This window comes from Maniola jurtina, chromosome 6, assembly GCF_905333055.1.
Source record: "Maniola jurtina chromosome 6, ilManJurt1.1, whole genome shotgun sequence".
Lineage (NCBI taxonomy): Eukaryota > Metazoa > Arthropoda > Insecta > Lepidoptera > Nymphalidae > Maniola > Maniola jurtina.
The window spans coordinates 15,418,196-15,436,642 of NC_060034.1; the positions used below are offsets into that span (position 1 = coordinate 15,418,196).

An 18,447-nucleotide genomic window follows, 5' to 3' on the forward strand; every position below is an offset into this window, starting at 1 on the left:
TTATTCAAAAGAAAAGGCATATTCGGTATAGCAAAATAGCAAAAGACAATTTTAGCATAATTTTAAAGAAAATTAAAGAATACTTACCTTGAAGAAGTAGAACAACTTACTACAGTACAAGTCCCACGATGGTGAAGCACATAACAGAAGCTAGTATTAAATTTCAAAAGTTCGGTGATTCATTTAAATAAGTATACACAGTGCAGATCACAAAATCCACATTAGGTATCCAGTTGCCGACAGAGTTAAAAGTTCATTCGGAAGGAGATCAAACTCTCATTTAGTTTTAAAATATTTACTGAAGAAGAAAGTACGAACCGAAGAATTTAAGAACAATATTTCAAGTACTTAGGAGGACAAAAGTTGCTTACAATTTAAAATATACAAATTTAGAACAGCCCATATCTGGAGACAGTTCAGATCTCAGTGACTCTCTGCCGTTTACACCTGTATTTGTAAGAACCGTAGGGCCACTGATAGCTGTACCAAAGGTTAATAATACTTAACTATTTTGAGTCCAATGTAAGTATACTGAAAAGGTGGCAATTCATTCAAAATGCGATTAGTCATCGTTGAGGTCAAACTGTTACTAGATCAACACCGTACCTATGTATAGGTTAGTTAGATAATAAGAAATTGTTATAGTTTAAGTTTATGTATAGCTCATGTTTGATAATATCTATAGTTCATAAGATCAAATTTGTAAATTTATTTCATGTAAGAGCAAACCATTGCATGGTTTAAAAGCGCAATTTAGTTCATTTATAATTGTTTAATTTAGTTCAAAATTCGAGACTAGTGCATTTAACATTATGTAATTTCAAAGTTCAACCTAGTTCATTTATAGTTCATTTAGCACAAGTTTCAAACCATGTAAGACCACCCACCAAGAACATAGTCATATTTACGAGTACATAATATTAACACATTTAATTAAGGACATTTCTCACTAAATGTCCTTGGCGGGCGGTATGTTCAAGACCAATTATATTGTTTACCAAGCCAGATAATAGATGGCGCTGTACGACCAATATGTCGCGGTCTTGGTCGATTATGTAAGGAATATATACTCATGTAAAATATTGATCAACGTGTGTTCGTCCTTGGGTTCAATAAACCGGCCCGGCCTTTTAGAACAAACCGTGTGGTTTTTTTGTTACTACCTACGGTCCCTCAGAACACGGCTGGAGCGGGAACAGTGCCAATGAGGTGCCAATGTGGAGTCACAGCGAAAAATGGCGGTAGATAATTTTATTATTGCAATCTGGAAACAAGTAGGTACAGTAGCAAATGCCTAGGTAGGTGGTATCTTTAATAATTTATTATTTACGTAAACACTTACTTTCCTAATATGAAAATATTTTATGTCCTAGGTATTTCTACGCATTGCTGGTTTTCGTAGTACTTAGTTACCTATCAAATACGTATTAAAATATTTAGCTAGGTAATGTAGGTACCTATTGCAGACTGGAGAGCACGGAGAGTTCTCGTATTTCATTTATGATAGCATTATCAGCTAAGCATTGCGCATGGCACAAATCCGCACATGCGCAGTAGGACCATCGAATAACACCCTGACGTGTTTTCATTATTATTTCCAAAAAACACATTCAAAGTAAATAATAACAAAAACACTATTATAAGGAGCTATTTACACAGAGTGCGGATTCACCCTTATCTGTGTTCTAAGGCCCGATCTATACACGGTTGCAATTCTTCGTTACTGGTATTGTGTAAATATTTAGTGAGGTTAGGTCCTATGTAATGTGTAGTGCACCGTGAAGTATTTTTTTTGTGATAAAAAGTAGTAAAATAATAGAGCCTACTGAGTAAACGGTAAGTACCTTCGGAACTCTCCTTATAAGTGGTAAAACCCTGGTTTGATTCCCGGCAGGTGCAATTCGGAAGATAATTTCTAAATGGTCTCTGGTCTAGACTGGCCTCCGGTCTACTCGTAGTTATCCGTCAGAAACTGCTCTTCAGAGACTAACTTTTCAATTATGGTTTTTTTTCAGAAAAAGATCAGGAATTTTGTTGGATCTACCCTCGACAATGTTCAAAATGACCAGCAACACAGCGTGACTAGAGTGTTTGGGCTATGCGATTCTTGATTTGTCAAGCCCAATGGCGAAGATGCGGCGTGACAAAGTGGTGAGTTTTTTATGCTTGCATGCTCAATGGAAGGCAATAATGAGGCTTAGGTTGAACGTGGTAAAGTTCAGCGTGGCAGGAAACGGACGTTAACGTACCTACATCTTACGGCAGAAATGTTGAACGAAAAAGTATCTTGACCACTATCGCCTCTTTATTTGGCGCAGTCGGGTTTGAAATTTTCCAACACCGAACCTGATTTCGACGAAAAATCGTTCCTAATTTAAAATTTTATTTGTCGTGTAAGGTTAAAACTGTTCTCGATATTGCCTTCTCAATTTTTTTTTTCTGCTAGACAAAGAGAACCTTTTTCCTACCATTGCCTAAAATAACCTCTCAATAATTGTTGGGTTGAGGTGAAGAAAAATATCGATACGAAATGCGTCATGCAGTCTACAATTGAGTCAAAAATAACATCGTTTGTTGGTTTCAGTGGCGTTGGCGCTGCCAGTGGAGCGTGGTAACGCTCGCGGCAATCGCGCTGGTGGTGTACAACGCGGCTGCCAACATGTGGCTGCTGAGCCCGCAGCCCTGCCCGCGCAGCAGCACGCCGCCCGGCGACCTGCCCACCTGCGAGCCCTGCGATACCGCGCCCGTCACGGCTGTAGACGACGATCCTATCGCGAGGCTAGACCTGAGGCTCGGCCGCTGGGATGGCTCCAGGTCAGTACTGGTGGAAAGAGATGGTAGAGCTAGGTGAGCCACGACACTACTGCTGTCGCGGCTGTGGATGACGACCTCAAGGCGAGCTTGAGTGAGATGGATCCAGGTCAGAAGTGTGAAAGGAGGAAGGTAGATCTTGGTGATGGTGATCTTGACAGCCCACAACACCCTTCCCGTCACGGTTTTAAATGCACGGCCACATTGCGAGGCTAAGCTTCAAGTTGAGCCGCTGGGATGGCTCCAGTTTAAGGCTTCTTGGCATTCTTCGATGGTCATTGTTGATCGTTTACCTCTTCGAGAGAGCTAATGAAACTCTTTGTTGTTCTAGATCATACAGGATGTTCGACTACGCAACAGTCGGAGATATGTACGCGGAGATATCCTCCAACCACCGCGTGTGCTTAGCAACACAAAGTTCAATAGAAAGGCTACACGAACTGCTCAGAATAGCAGCGCATTGGTCCGGGCCAATTTCAGTGGCCGTATTTGTAGCTGGGGACGAACTAAGGTTGTTACGAGCATTTGTGACTTGGCTGTCTCGGTGTAGGCCAGAAGTTTATGCGAGGATGGCGATGCACGTTGCTACGCCTGTGGAAAGACCTGGTGTTCATGGAAACATGCCTATTTGGGCAAGGAATTGTAAAGCATCACCTCTACCTTTAAGAGAACGTAGAGCTGATACGGTCGCTTGGCGAGCGCGGCATCCATATCCACAGAATCATTTGCGAAACTTAGCGAGAAGAAACTGTCACACTCCTTATGTTTTCCTGGTAGACGTGGATATAGTGCCTTCAGCAGGCATGGCGGATGCGCTAGACAGTTTTCTCGCCAAAACACCAAAATGCCCTCTCTGTGCTTATGTGGTGCCGACTTATGAGCTTGATAAACGAGTGGCGAACTTCCCAGCCAACAAATCGGAGTTGCTGCGACTGTCGAGGAATAAACTGGCCATACCATTTCATAGGAAAGTGTTTATTTATAACCAGTACGCCTCGAATTTTTCTAGGTAAGTTTATTCTCCTTTTAGCACCCCTATAACCAACTCTGTCTTTTTATCATTATCACAGAATTAAAAATAAGATACTCGTAGCTAAAGTCCATGATGTAAATACATTAATATAAATACATTTCTTTTTGTGGGCAGATAAAATGCTCAGCGTTGTTATTTTATTTCTTTAATGTGGCGCAGTCAGTAGGATTAAAATGTGGCGAACATTTTAAAATGTAAAAGCCTAATCTCAAATCCCTCTTATAGATGGGAGTCATCGGGAGGGAACGAGACCCTGGAGACGCACATCAGTCACAACGTGACTAACTTCGAACTCCTGTACGAGCCGTTCTACGTGGCGCCGGACACCGTGCCAGCTCATGACGAGCGGTTCCTCGGCTATGGCTTCACGAGGAACACTCAGGTAAGGGATTGATACAGATTAAAGATGGGGTCCCTTCATGTGTCCAAACACAACGCAAACATGCAACGTACTTACCAATGCAGAAGCCGATCCGGGATTGTTCCGCCAGTTTGATGCGCAGTGCGCACAAACTCAGCTATGATTGGAGGAACACCTAGATACTTTTTTTTATGAACTTTGACCACGTAGCAGTGTGGTTTAGCAGATTTGTAATTTTAGAGCAAGCCTAAACATAATCATTTTTTTATTACTATACATAGGTATATTTTTTATATTTTTAAATGAATATTATTATTTTACGTTTAGGTAACAAAATTAAATATTAAATGGTATATTTTTAAATAAAGAAAAACATTGGTGAGAAATAATGTGGGTAAGCGTAGCTAGTGTAGATGCAGTTTTGTCAACTGCTATAAAACTGCATCCTAACTGCAACTTTGCAACCGGCTTGCAGTTCTCTTAGCTCTATATAGTATCTAAGACTGAATGGACTCTTAGCTCTAGCTCAGGCGATTTAAGACCCAATAAAAGTCCAGCATATTAAATTATGTCACTCTCTAGAAAAAATATATTCGTAGTACTTTAAAAAAAATTGTTTAGCTAATTTAACGAGCAATAAACACTATTTATTGGCTTCAAATCTCAAACATCTTGTACATCTAGTTATTTCAATCTAACGGAATCGCTGCATACGATAAAGCTCTGTGACGTCACACTGTTGGCTTCAAGCCAGTACACTCGGCCACGCAATCTTTTCGATCATTATTGGCGATCTGGTGATCTGTAACAAACATTCTTTTATTTGTTGTTTCGTACTTTGTTGTAGTCCATTCATACACTAGCACAGAGTGTATAGTGATTAGTGTGTTGTCTATTTGTATGATTGAACTAACTAACACGCTTTCAAACGTCAAAGTTTATCGATTTTTATGGTTTCTTTAAAATATGTCACCGATATAAGGATCTACCAAGTGCCTGTGAGAAGAAAAAAATTCCAATAGGCAAACCATTCCTCGACAACTCACTTTAATATATCTTTAGTTTTAGTTTTGGTACCAACTCTACAAAGAAAGTGGCGGTTGTCCTTTCGTCAGTGGTGGTTTGGTTGGATAGGGATTTAAAAGTTCCTTAAGAAATCTTTGATTTTCCGGAAATCCGGAATCTTTGATTATCCCGGAAATTACACTTTATAAAGTAGCTTGTGTTTGTTTTCGGGACATAAGCTATCTGTGTACCATGTTAAAATTGGTTGAGTGGCTAATTCATTCAAGGTTACCGTGAAAATGCAGCAGACAGACAGATAGAGCTTGTCTATTTTGAAATGACGCGCCCCACTACATAATTTTGTGTAGTAGTGATGTTTAAATTGCGGTGATGGGGCGCGTCATTTCAAAATAAACAAGCTCTACACTAGACTTCACAGTTCATGGCTGATTCAGATTCTGTTCATACAATAATTATTTTAATCTGATTTTGTGGTTGATTGTACATTTGACCGATGCGATGTTAGGCGACCTCATTCCTTTGGGACTAACTTTTATTACGTGGATTACAGCGTCGAAAATAATGTTTCCAATACTACTTAATGTAGGTATACCTACACCTACCTACCTATCTACAGAAATATTAAAAACTATAATATTTTGATGGCCACGACTTTGTCGGCGTGGATTTAGTTTTTTTAATCCGGTGGGAAATCTTTAACTTTCCGGGATAAAAAGTAGCCTATGTCCTTCTCCGGGATGTAAGCTATCTCTGTACCAAATGTCATCAAAATTGGTTCACTGTTGGGCCGTAAAAAGTTAGCAGACAGACAGACAGACAGATAGATAGACAGACAGCCAGACACCAGAAAAAAATTTACTCATCTCAATTTCTGGGACAGCAGACAGCAGACACACTTTTGCATTTATAATATTAGTATGGACTAGATGATGGCCGCAGCTTCGCCCGCGTGGAGTGGTCAGATCCTCTGCAGCATCACGATTGAGGAGTTGGAATCCAAGTTTTTTATAGAACAATGTCGCGAAGTGCCTTTATCGATAAAAAAATTACGCAAATCGGTTCAGAAATCTCGGAGATATCAGTGTACATAGGTAGAAAAACACAACTCCTCCATTTTTTAAAGTCGGTTAAAAAGTAGCCTATGTTACTCCTTGGTTAATCCTCTATTTGTCTGTGAAAGTCTTGTCAAAACAGGTTCAGCCATTCCGAAGATTAGCCCGTTCAAACAGACAGACACTTCAATTTTATTTATTACTAGCTGATGCCCGCAGCTTCGCCCGCGTGGATTGGTCAGATCCCCTGCAGCATCAGGATTGAGGAGTTGGACTCCAAATTTTTTATGAAACAATGTCGCGAAGTTCCTCTATCGATTAAAAAAGAAATGACGCAAATCGGTTCAGAAATCTCGGAGATTTCGGTGTACATAGGTAGAAAAACACAACTCCCTTTTTGAAAGTCGGTTAAAAAAGTAGCCTATGTCCCTGGTCAATTCTCTACTTGTCTGTGAAAACCCCGTCAAAATCGGTCCAGCCGTTCCGAAGATTAGCCTTTTCAAACAGACAGACAGACAGACAGACAGACAGACAGACAGACAGACAGACAAAAATTTTAAAAACGTGTGATTCAGTGTTGGTATCGTTCAAATAGCCATATGAGCTTAATATGAGGTAGTTATTTCGAAATTACAGACAGACACTCCAATTTTATTTATTAGTATAGATAAGTATAGATTAATCTTGTAATTCCTTGTATATCACTAACCGTGACAGACAGGAGAGAATGTAGTAGAAAATTCGAACAAGCCATTTGGCTGCATCGCCGCCGCAACGAACGCTACGTATTCGTAACGTTCGTTCACACTAGCTAGTAGCTATAGTAGCTACATATCTTCCGAGAGATTTATGGCTCCAATAACAAGCAGCATACAAGATTCATGGCCAGATATCACTCGCTTATCTTTGCTCTCTGCTCTACTGTATATCGTACAGTAGATACAGTGGGTGGGTATCTAAAATACCCGCCCACTTACAGCTGGAATGAAAAATTCTGAGTTTCCATTTTCTAACAGCTAAAATTAGGTAATTTTATTAATTCAAGTCCCTGTGGTAATTCACCCAGAATTCTGGTGATATTGCCCCTATTCACAGTGTTTAATACTTAATTATACCTACTAAATAGGATGGTAAATAACCTCGTTAATCATAATCATATTTATTTTGTAAACTTGTGAGTAAATAACAGATAGTAAGTAGGTACGTACTTAACGGATAGTTCTAAAAAACTAAATAAAAATAAACCTAACAAAGAAGACTGTTGGAGTATCCCTAAAATTGTAGGGAAATTGCCCCACTCGTTTAGAAACTAATATATTACCAAACAACAACGTTTTCATTTTCAGTTAATGTTAAGTATAGACCTATAAAGTAGCTGAAGGTACTTCACCTATTATAGAGAGACCCTTTTCGACGCTTAACGCTAACAGGCGGGTATAAATTCTCCCACGCCAATATATTAAAATTTACAGCCCCCGACCAATCGTACGTAACAAAAAGATATTGGGAGCATATCTGGGCAATAAATAAACTTTTTGTCCGCCACGACAGAACGTAATTGCTCACGCCAAAATTTATAGATGGCGCCACTATATTGAAACACGATCGGATTAATGAGTTTCATTCCGCGTCGGCGTCGGACATTGCCGTCACATAAATTGACCCAAAAAGGCCAAATTAAAATTTCTCAGTTCCGATAAAATGTCCCCGGAATTGCGGATACAGCGCTTAATAGTTCGTAGTTTTACTTCGAACCGGTTTCAAGTACGAACGAATTTTATTGAGCTCAAAATAGTTTTGCAAGCATTTTGATTGAGCTGATCGAAATTTACAAACTATTAGGCACGTAACAAAGTAACACTTTCGTAGAATTTGATAAAATATTTTTTTCAGACCCCCTATTATTTTTCAAATCCAAATTCAAAATATTTTTATTAAATTAGATTTTTACAAGTTCTTTTGAATCGTCAAAAGCATCTACCACTGGTTCGGAATGCCTTTCATTTATATTTTCATTTCCCTGATATTTATATTTCAGGGTCCTTAACTATAGTTGCAAGTTTCGGCTAAATTTTCAGATGACTGTACGTTTAGCCATGTTCTGACATAATTACCTATTTTATAAATGCGAGAGTGTGTTTTTTTGTTAATTTCTCCTTCAATGCAACGGAGCTACGAATCGGCGTGATTTGTTGTAAAGACAAAGTTAAACCTGGACAGTGACATAGGCTATTATTTATTCCAAAAAGTTAAAGAATTCCCATGAGATTTTAAAAACTTACATCCACGCAAATGAAGTCCGTGGCATTCGTTAGTCGTAATAAAACAGACATGAAAGTAGCAAGTTTTATCAAAATTGCTTTTGTAGGTACTTAATTGCAATTCACTATCAGAAATCGGAAAACTATAAATTTTCCAATTCCTCAGCAAGTTATAGCCAATTACAGAAAACAACAATGTGTTGGTGAGTGGCACGGATTTACAACATGACTTCAAGACGTCTTGTAGCCCATCATGGACGCGTGCCAAACGCTCGTCTCTTGGCAGTGTCGGCTCTATCGTTATGTTACGCTTCATAACTAACGCCGTTTTCTGTGCGTGAGATAAGAGCTATGATAAGACAAATGCTTGTTATGCCAAAATGTGATGTGTATTTTGTTGATATAAGGGAAGAAGCTTAAAATTGCCATAATGTAAGAATTTTAGATGTAAAATTGTTCCACAAAATTCCACATGTTGTGGAACAATTTTACATTTTGTTAAGCTGCACCACTTTTCTTCTCCAACAGCGAACTTTATCTAGGTTTATACTTAGTGTGTTTCGAAAATATCTTATTACACATTTACCTTTTATGAAATTGGATATATATTACTATCTATTATGTCGGTGCCTATCTACTGACTACTCATCGAGAGATCTGCCTGGTTGCAGTATTGAGTCTAGGGGACCATCATATTATGTTGCATAGTTGCCGGTGCCTGCTGATAGCTGATCCTCAAGCAGACAACAAATTTTCGACACGGCTTCGAAAAAAATGCATATAAACAAGTCAAACACTTCGTTTGAACACTACAAATTACAATGCCAATCCCCAAAACACACAAAATGCAGACACACAGACAAAGCTGGCCAGCTGATAAGTCATATGACATCCTTTTTTTGCGTCTGGGGTATGAAACGAGGCATTAGATGCCCTAGTAATCATCATCATCATCATCGCATGCCTTCTTCCAAACGAAGTTTGGCGATCATCATCCGAAAAAGCTTCTCTATTAAAAGCCGCCTCTTTCAACTTCGGGTAACTAAGCCCTGTCCACCCCTTTATATCGTCCAACCATTTGCGTCTTTGGCAACCTTGACCTCTTTTGCCTGCATCTCCCTTCCAACACTAATAATCACTAATAATAAGTAATCACTTACTACCTAAGTCAATTTGGTCTTTTGTAAACGCAGTAAACAGTTAGCATGTGTCGTGTGCCTACGCGTGGCGACCACGACGGGAATAGCTCGGTCGCGAACGGGAATGTTTCTGAAATGCGATACGGCCGGTATGCCACTATGCCGTGTGCCGAGTATGCGAACTCGATTCTCCGCCAAGCATTATGGGCCACTGTCCATACTACTAATATTATTATTAATACCAAAAAGTGTTGCTCTGCTTATCTGTCTGTCTGTTTGTCTATCTGTCGATACTATTTTACCGTTTAACCGATTTTGATGTGATACAAAGATGTTTTGCATTCCATTTTGAACTCAGGTTACTTTTGTCCCGAAAAAGGGATAAAAACCCCCAAATAGATATGAATGAATTCTTGGGCATCGTTTATTTAGTACACAGATAGCTTGCATTCCAAAATCGGATGTGGGCTAACTTTATCTCGAAAAATCATAGAGTTCCCACAGGATTTTTGAAAAACCTTAACCCGCGCAGATTAAGTCGCGAAGGTAAAACATTAAATCATCAGTGCTTTTCAGGATTATAATGATGATTTATGATCATCATTACCTACTCTCTACATCTCTACCTCTAAAGAAGTATCCGCTTTATCTCATAACTGAGCTCGTCACGGTCCGGTGACGGGTGAAGGTTGTTGAATCATCGGCTGCATTATACGATACGCCAGTTCTCAATTTCATCTCAAGATTCAAGACCTAATTAATCAATTGAAGATCGTTTATTCGATTATATCATCTTAATTATAAGTAAATAGCCTCTTCCGATTCATTGTGTCAATCGAAATTTTGAAATCTGGACAGAGATGATTTTGATCAAGAATAATAAATAGTGCATTGTCAGAGAATGAATAGTCTTTCGCTTATTATCTTCTGAATATCGACTTTATCATTTCCGATTTTTAAGACCATTTTATATTAATGAGATCTATTTTTTTTTATTAATTCTAGTTAGTATTTAATTTCCATGCCTACCTACTTATTTATTGTAATTTCATTTTTCTTCACTGTTAACATTTATTCGAAATCAATACTTATGAACTTAATTCAAACTATGAATAAGTACGTTTTTAAACTTGTGTAATGGTAATTTTCTAAAATTATTTGCAGAAATTGATTTAATAGATACGACGACGTACCAAGGTTCAAAGTCTGAAAAAAGATTTTCGTGTTGAAGCATTTAAAATGCAGTAATGCTACAATTCAAATGACAACAACCGACAAAAATACTTCGGCGATGTTTTGAATTCATCTATACATATAATAAAATTGTAGAAAAGTGGTGTCTGTACAATGGAAATATATAAAAAAAAAGTAGCAGGGGTTGTTATTATATCGATGCCGAACCCGAAATTGTAATTAATTTTTTTTTTGTCTGTTTGTTTATTTGTCTGTTTGTCTGTTTGTCTGTGTGTTTGTGCACGCTAATCTCAGAAACGGCTTATTCGATTTAGATACGGTTTTCACTAATATATTGTAGTAAGCTTCACTTAGGATTTAATGTTTATTTCATGTCAATCGGTTCATAAATAAAAAAGTTATGTCAATTTAAAGAATCACGGCGCCTCGCGCCTGAGCGTCCGTGGCTATATAAAGCGCGAAAAGTCACTATTCCACGCGAACGAAGTCGCGGGCACAGCTAGTTTAGAATAAAATTGAACATTTCCAGACTGTTTCAAAAGAAACCAAAGATTAGAAATCTCATAAAGCGAGGAATGTTGCAAGCGATATAATTATTTTCAGCCGCCCGTGGACGGAAGAACTGATACTAAAAATAATAAAATGACGATTTTGTGCCAATCTGTCCGGCGCGAATTTACCGTTTCGCAGGAAATCTTTCGAAATATTCCCTCGTTAGAGCTGATTGGATGTTTTAAAGCGCTAACTAAGCTAATCTTCATTTCTTTTATTTCCAATTTCGCCGTGAGGCGGATTGCTCAAAAGATTCAAATATAATTAAGACCCTAATGAATTTTAGCCGGACGTTTTCCCTTAACCTAAATCATTGATAGAATTTTTTTCATTTGTCTTTCTTATTTACATCATCTAAGGCACTTGGTTCATTTCTTCTCGTTTTCTGATTTTAAATCTGAAATAATTTTACCCAGAAGATTACTCTTTTTATCATCCATTTCTTCTGAATGAAAGTCACGGTCACAAGTCAACAAGAATTTTAACTAAGTTGTTTACGGACTTGTAAACTATTTTTCAATTTATTTTAGTGCGTGATGTAAGGGTAAAAGTCTTCGTATTTAACGTATAATAGCCAACGGCCGGTGGAAGCGGCGTAAGCTGATCTATTTTTGAAGGAGCGTGTGAAAAGTTGCGTCAATAATGACGATGGCCAATGACGCCAAACGCTGATGATTTGAGACGAACCGCACGGCGGCGTGCATATTGATTCATTGAAAAACGGACTGCTAACTGTTGCAAGATGAAACGATACATTTGTTGATGAGTGATATAATGATTACAAACAGTGTATCCAGTCTTTGAGTAAATAGATGAGCATATTTATATTAACGTTATAGTAAAATTTAGTTAGCTATTCTCTGAGCTGATATTGATATTAACTACACATTTATTTAAGTCCAATTTATTTAATTTCAAACTGAATAGAGCTATCTAAAGATTAAATAATATAATGAGACTTTTCGTATATCTAGTAGTTCGCTCAGTTGGTATTATATACCAATCGACGTATTTAATCTTCTTAAGTACCTGATCAATCTACTTCCCTAGTATCATCTGCTTCTGTTACGGATCATCAACCCTTCCCTTATGTAATATCTAATAAACTATGAACTGTAACATGTAGATGATAATATTACTAACATTGTTATACAACAGTATTTTTAATGAGATTATGTATTTCTCGTTCAAATATTTTCGTATCGACCTGTTATAAAATGACAATAACCTAAGTATGAAAGTCTTGAAACCCCGAAAGCGGAAGGTCGTGACCGTGGCAGCGGTGCAGCGTGCAAAATTTCCAATTGCGGTCAAGTGTTAGGCATTACTTCAGTTTGGGACCTCCGTTCAGTCGCCCCAGCTCCTGCTTGCTATTTGCCCGTTTACCACCCGCTCCGCGATGGATTGGCCACTTTTATGGCTACTTCTTTGCCTCGTATCCATTGGTGGTGAGTATGTGAATTTTGGCATACTTTTTTACTTAACGCTTGTCTTTAACTTTACAGTCTTTTTTATTTTGATTATGATATTCCTAACTTATGCTCAGGAAAAAACAAGTGATGTAGATTTGAAGATTATTCACAAATAAATAATCTTCAAATTGGAGATTATTATCTTACACAAATAACATTTATGAAAAACCGCGAAAGTTTCGTCACCGACCAAACTCATGATCTAATTGCATTATGCCACCCAGTACATTGCACTCTTTATAATTTACGGATTGAGCTATCATTATTTACGTAGATTATTTAACATTTAGGCGTAATTATCTTTTCATTACTATATTACAAAAACAAAATATTGACAAGAATCTGCTTATTATTAAATTTTTAGATCTCCAAGAAACTGCAGACGGGGACACTGAAGATACACAGGATACACAGGATACAGCTTCAGAAGACGAGTTACAGGATGTCGAGCTCACAGCAGCCTGTCCAGAATTGAGTGGGCAGATTATAGGAGGGAGACCTAGTTCAGTGACGAGGCATCCTTATCAGGTGTCCATGGTGATTAATGGAAACTCTTTCTGTGGAGGTTTTATTATCAGCAGGGACTATATTCTCACAGCAGCGCATTGCGTGCAAAAGTATGTATAATTTTTTTTTTAAATAATGTTTTAATGTCCTTTTTAACTTTGATGTTCTAAAATTAATATTTGTTCATACAACATAACTGTTAGGTATGTAAAACTAGGTCAGTTCTTTAGATATATTTGGATTTGTCAATTTTGCCCCTTTTCAGATTTTTATTTTAAGCGTTTCCAGGCTATATCATTTTACAAATGTTTTTAATTAATTCAGCAATTTCATAACTAAAAAGAAATCTTATTTTACTTTTTGATAAAATTATCAAGGCTTGTTTTGTTGCTTAACTTTGTGCCTATTTTTTGTCGTCGTTTGTTTTGATAGACATTAGAAGTACTGACCTACTATTTTTGACCTGACCTTTATGGTTCATAATTGAATCAAATTTTTGAAAAGGAAAATATTTTTTTTCTTTACTTATTTAGGGGCTTTTATATCTATGTATATGTCAGCCCCATTTTGATATTTGAATATTCTTGTACAGTGCAGTTCCCGGTGCCATCCTTATTCGAGTGGGAAGTACACGACGAGACCGAGGGGGCAATATAGTCAGTGTGTCCGGAGTCTCCGTACACCCTCAATACGGACAGCCCCAGTTCGATCATGACATAGCTGCACTTCGTCTCACAAATCCACTGGTGTTCGGACCAGCGATACAACCAATCCGGTTGCCGAATCCAAGACAAGCGGTACCGCTTGTGAGACTTACTGTTACTGGATGGGGATTGACTGCTGTTAGTTTTATTTTTTATTTTTAACCCCCGACCCAAAAAGAGGGGTGTTATAAGTTTGACGTGTGTATCTGTGTGTCTGTGTATCTGTGTATCTGTCTGTGGCATCGTAGCGTCTAAACGAATGAACCGATTTTAATTTACTTTTTTTTTGTTTGAAAGGTGGCTTGATCGAGAGTGTTCTTAGCTATAATCCAAAAAAATTGGTTCAGCCGTTTAAGAGTTATCAGCTCTTTTCTAGTTTTCTTGTAGAAAAGAAGGTTAGATAACCTTTAGGTTTATAATATTATGTCAATTGACAAATGTCAAGCTGTCAAGATGGACGTTGCCTAAATACATAATTATTTATTTGAAAATGATGTTTTGGAAAACTCAGATACTTTAGATCGTGTGATCTCGTCTGGTGACCTCGTGGTAAGTAATGATGCAGTTTAAGATGGAAGTGGTCTAATTTTGAAGGGTTATGGCAGTTGTATTAAATCCTTAGTCCTTGCTCTTTATCCATTTCTGCTTGGCATCGCGCCGGAATGCTAATTTGCTTGACAGCATGACTTTGCTGGAGTGTGGTAGACTATCTACACCTACCTAGATTAATAAAATTTGGTTATTTAACTCCAACTGGAATGATGTATTTTATTTTTGCTGTTCTATGGATATTTTGTAGTTCATGCTTTGCAACTTTTATTACTTTACTTCCTCTATGGTTTCTCTTCAGCCAGGAGGACGTCGTATCCCCAGGAATATGATGGAGGCTAATGTGCCGGTGGTGCCACATTGGCTGTGTAGACTTTCCTATGGAGACTCGCTCACGTCGAATATGTTCTGCGGTGGACATTTCCTTATAGGCGGTGTTTCTTCCTGTCAGGTACTTAAATAGCCTAATCCTAACATGTTTTCGTAGCGTAACTTTTTTCGCAACTTTAACACATTTACTTTATTGATTTTTGTTAAAGTTCATTGCTAGATAATATTATTATAACACTATAATATTGCCTACGAAATTGTCACAGAAAAATGAGCATTTATTAATTTTCTGGTGAAATTGCCCCATTTCACGTAAGGGCACAGAATACATATGGGAGGGGAAAACTTGCCAGAATGTTGAATATGTATGTGGACCCTTTTAAATTAATTGCTGGTAACTTTCATTTTTATGGTGATACACCGCAGTGATATTTTGAGAACTTTCTGTACTCAGACATCTACGTACTGACACTTGAAAACTTTGCTCTACAAAAACTATCCGTGGTGTAAGTGCACTTACTCGTATATGGGTTTAACAACTTGTACATTTTTACCCAACTGCGGCAAGGCCAAAAAGAAGGGTTATGATTTTAGCAGTCTATGTATGTATGTATGTTTGTATCCAGATTCTGTGTAACTTATATTTATCACTTGTTTGTAGGGCGACTCGGGAGGGCCGGCCGTGTTCAGAGGGACGGCGTTCGGCATCGTGTCGTTCGCTCGAGGCTGCGCTCTGCCTCTCTCGCCCACGGTGTTCAGCAACGTGGCCGCGCTCCGAGACTGGGTCACGCAAATGACTGGTGTCTAGATCTAGCACGGCCTAGCGATCGTACAGTTCAGAAGCGAACATTCAGGGGATCTCGCGAAGAATCTGGTGTACCCAGTGTGGGGTTCCCAATGAGTCACACTCAATTGTGTCACAGTCTGACTCATTGGGAGCTCATTGTTTTTCTCCCATCGAGTTACACTGTTACTAGTTGCCGTTTTTGCCCGTTAGAATTCCCACCAAGTCACACTTTTACTCTGGGTGGTTTGCGTTGGGAAGGTTCGTGGTATTTAAGTGTCATCGTCCTCTTAAGTCAGTGTGCATAGGACATCCTTATTCAGCGGCACTTCACACTCGATATTAGGTTATGAAAGTTAAACTTTTACAGTTGATTTGAAGGTGCCATCTTAAGAAGCAGTGAAAGGTAAAGCGGATACAGAATCCTAACTTAAGCGAAATTTTTTCGGTCTCTCAAAAACTCAAAAATCTTGGTTACGAAAAAAAAAAACAATTTTGTACACCGAAATTGCAAAGAAAGAGTACGTTTCTTGGTGATAAGGCTCCGTTTCCACATAGATTCCCAGTCCCGACACGCAGAATTCGTAACACGAATTCTAGGTTTTGGTACTGGGATGGCCTGTATGTTAGCCTTTCTGAACTGTATGATAGCTAAACTGTGCCCAAACTAATATAGCGTTTATGTCAATGCAACAAGGTTGATTTCAATGCGATAGCGTCTGTGATATAAATAAGGAACAAATATTTGGGTTGCGCGCGTCTGCCCCGCTTATCGACTGTGTTTATTTATTTTTTGTTACTTTTAAAAATAAACTTTACGTAATAATGTTGTTTTCTTTATTGCCCTGAGAATGTTCTCTTATGATAAATCTGTTATATAAAGTACCGACCCAATAAAGTCCAACCCACTTGTCTCAATTTTGTTATATTAAGTAGGTTCTTTATCAACAAAATAAAGTAAGTAAGTAAATATCTAATACATTAGAATTGTTAGAGTTTTGCCTTTGCATGGGTACGATCTAATGTACCTACTTACTTAAATAAATATACCTAAATGGAGCTGAAAAATTTGAATTACATATAATTACAGTTCACCTGAAGGGTAGGTATTTTAACTAACCTTGGGGGATATTCCGGAAATAACCACTAAGAGAACTATACCTATTATGAATTTTAATAGATAGGTACCTAAGTAGGTACCTATCCTACCTATATTAGAGGTATACTCTAACCTACGTAACCTGCGTTCAAAAATGTATACCTAAGTATCTATAGATCTTATAATAACTCATGTGCCCATACAAGTGCCTATAGGATCTTTTTGATAATTAGTAATTACTTAACTAAATATGTAGGTAGTGTGCGCAAAACAAGACTGTCAAACACTGAATGATAGCAACAGAGTCCATTTGACATTGGTTGGTTCTACATTACTGCGTCAGTGAATGATATCAAAATATTTTTCATAGAAAACATTCAATGGATTAAAGATAAATGTCAAATAAGCTCGGTTGCTATCATCAGTGTTAGGCTGGTGATAGCAGCCAATATCGTGCAGATTTACGCATAGGCATAGGTACGTTAGCTAATAATAATATACAAGCGGGGAAATGATTATTTCCCAAACATCAAAGCTTAGTTTGACGACAATCTCACCTGGTGGTAAGTGATGATGCAGTCTAAGATGGAAGCGGGCTAACCTGAAAGGGGTATGGCAGTTTTTATAAAACCCGTAGATACTCCTTTGGTTTCTACACGGCATCGTTCCGGTAGAGTGGTAACTAGCCACCGCCGAAGCCTTACACCAGTCACCAGACCGTACCAGAGAAATTATAAAATTTCAAACCTCTGCCGGAAATCGAACCCGGGACCTCCCACTAATAAGACCACAGCGTTTACGACTGTGCCAGGGAGGCTGTCAAAAACACTCTGTTGACAGAAGGACTCTGCTCCGCTCCGCCTTTATGCGTCGACCCAAAGTTGTCCGATTAACTAACTAGGTTCATCTTCTCCAGGTGTACGAGATGTTTCTCATCGGGTACCAGTTCAAGGTCCTGTCACCAATCTTCACCATCCACTGGGGCCTGCAGGCTCGACGCACCCGCCCTCTGTGGCGGGAGAAGCAGAACGAGAAGAATAGAAAGCACTTCGAAACATTCAAGAGAGAGCTTTACGCGAGGTATAGGAGGGACCCCCTCCACCTGTTGAGAAGACCCCAGCAGGCCAAGAAGACATAGGCCTCGCAAGGCCGCGCTAAGCTGGCCGGCCTTCTAACAACCTTTTCTATACTTCTACAATTTTTCTGAGCTTTGAGTGTTAGTTTTTTGTGTGAACAAAAACTTGTTCACTGCAGATAGCGTTATCTATTAACTCATACTCGTGTGACGAAACCTAATTCATACTCAGGTACCTATCTATCTACCAATATTAAAAATGCGAAAGTGTGTCTGTCCGTCTTGTTTGTTAGTTTTCAGGGCTCATTCGCTTAACAAATTTTGACAAAATTGGGACAGACAGCTTGCATCCTGGAGACGGATATAAGTTTTCTATCCTGGAAAATCGAAGAGTTCCCACGAGTTTAAAAAACCGACACTTACGCGGCATCATCTAGTTAATTTTATGTATTTACACGGCAGGTATCACCTTAAGTGTTACAGGACATGCAATTAATA

The 18,447-nt window shown here is 38.4% G+C and overlaps 1 protein-coding gene across 2 annotated transcripts; it reads left to right on the top strand.

Annotated features, from left to right (window-relative positions):
* The first annotated feature begins 627 nt into the window (after positions 1-627).
* Positions 628-18,300, top strand: LOC123866488 (beta-1,4-glucuronyltransferase 1). 2 transcript variants are annotated; one of them, XM_045908094.1, is made up of 6 exons: positions 628-638; positions 2,027-2,151; positions 2,585-2,814; positions 3,143-3,820; positions 4,070-4,226; positions 17,791-18,300. In XM_045908094.1, the coding sequence occupies exons 2-6, from the start codon at positions 2,125-2,127 to the stop codon at positions 18,010-18,012; spliced, it is 1,314 nt and encodes a 437-aa protein (XP_045764050.1). In that variant the 5' UTR covers positions 628-638; positions 2,027-2,124; the 3' UTR covers positions 18,013-18,300. The 2 variants fall into 2 exon arrangements, with proteins under 2 accessions (XP_045764050.1, XP_045764049.1); XM_045908093.1 differs by lacking the exon at positions 628-638 and adding an exon at positions 1,547-1,836 and having other exon boundaries at positions 2,016-2,151.
* The last annotated feature ends 147 nt before the right edge of the window (positions 18,301-18,447 follow it).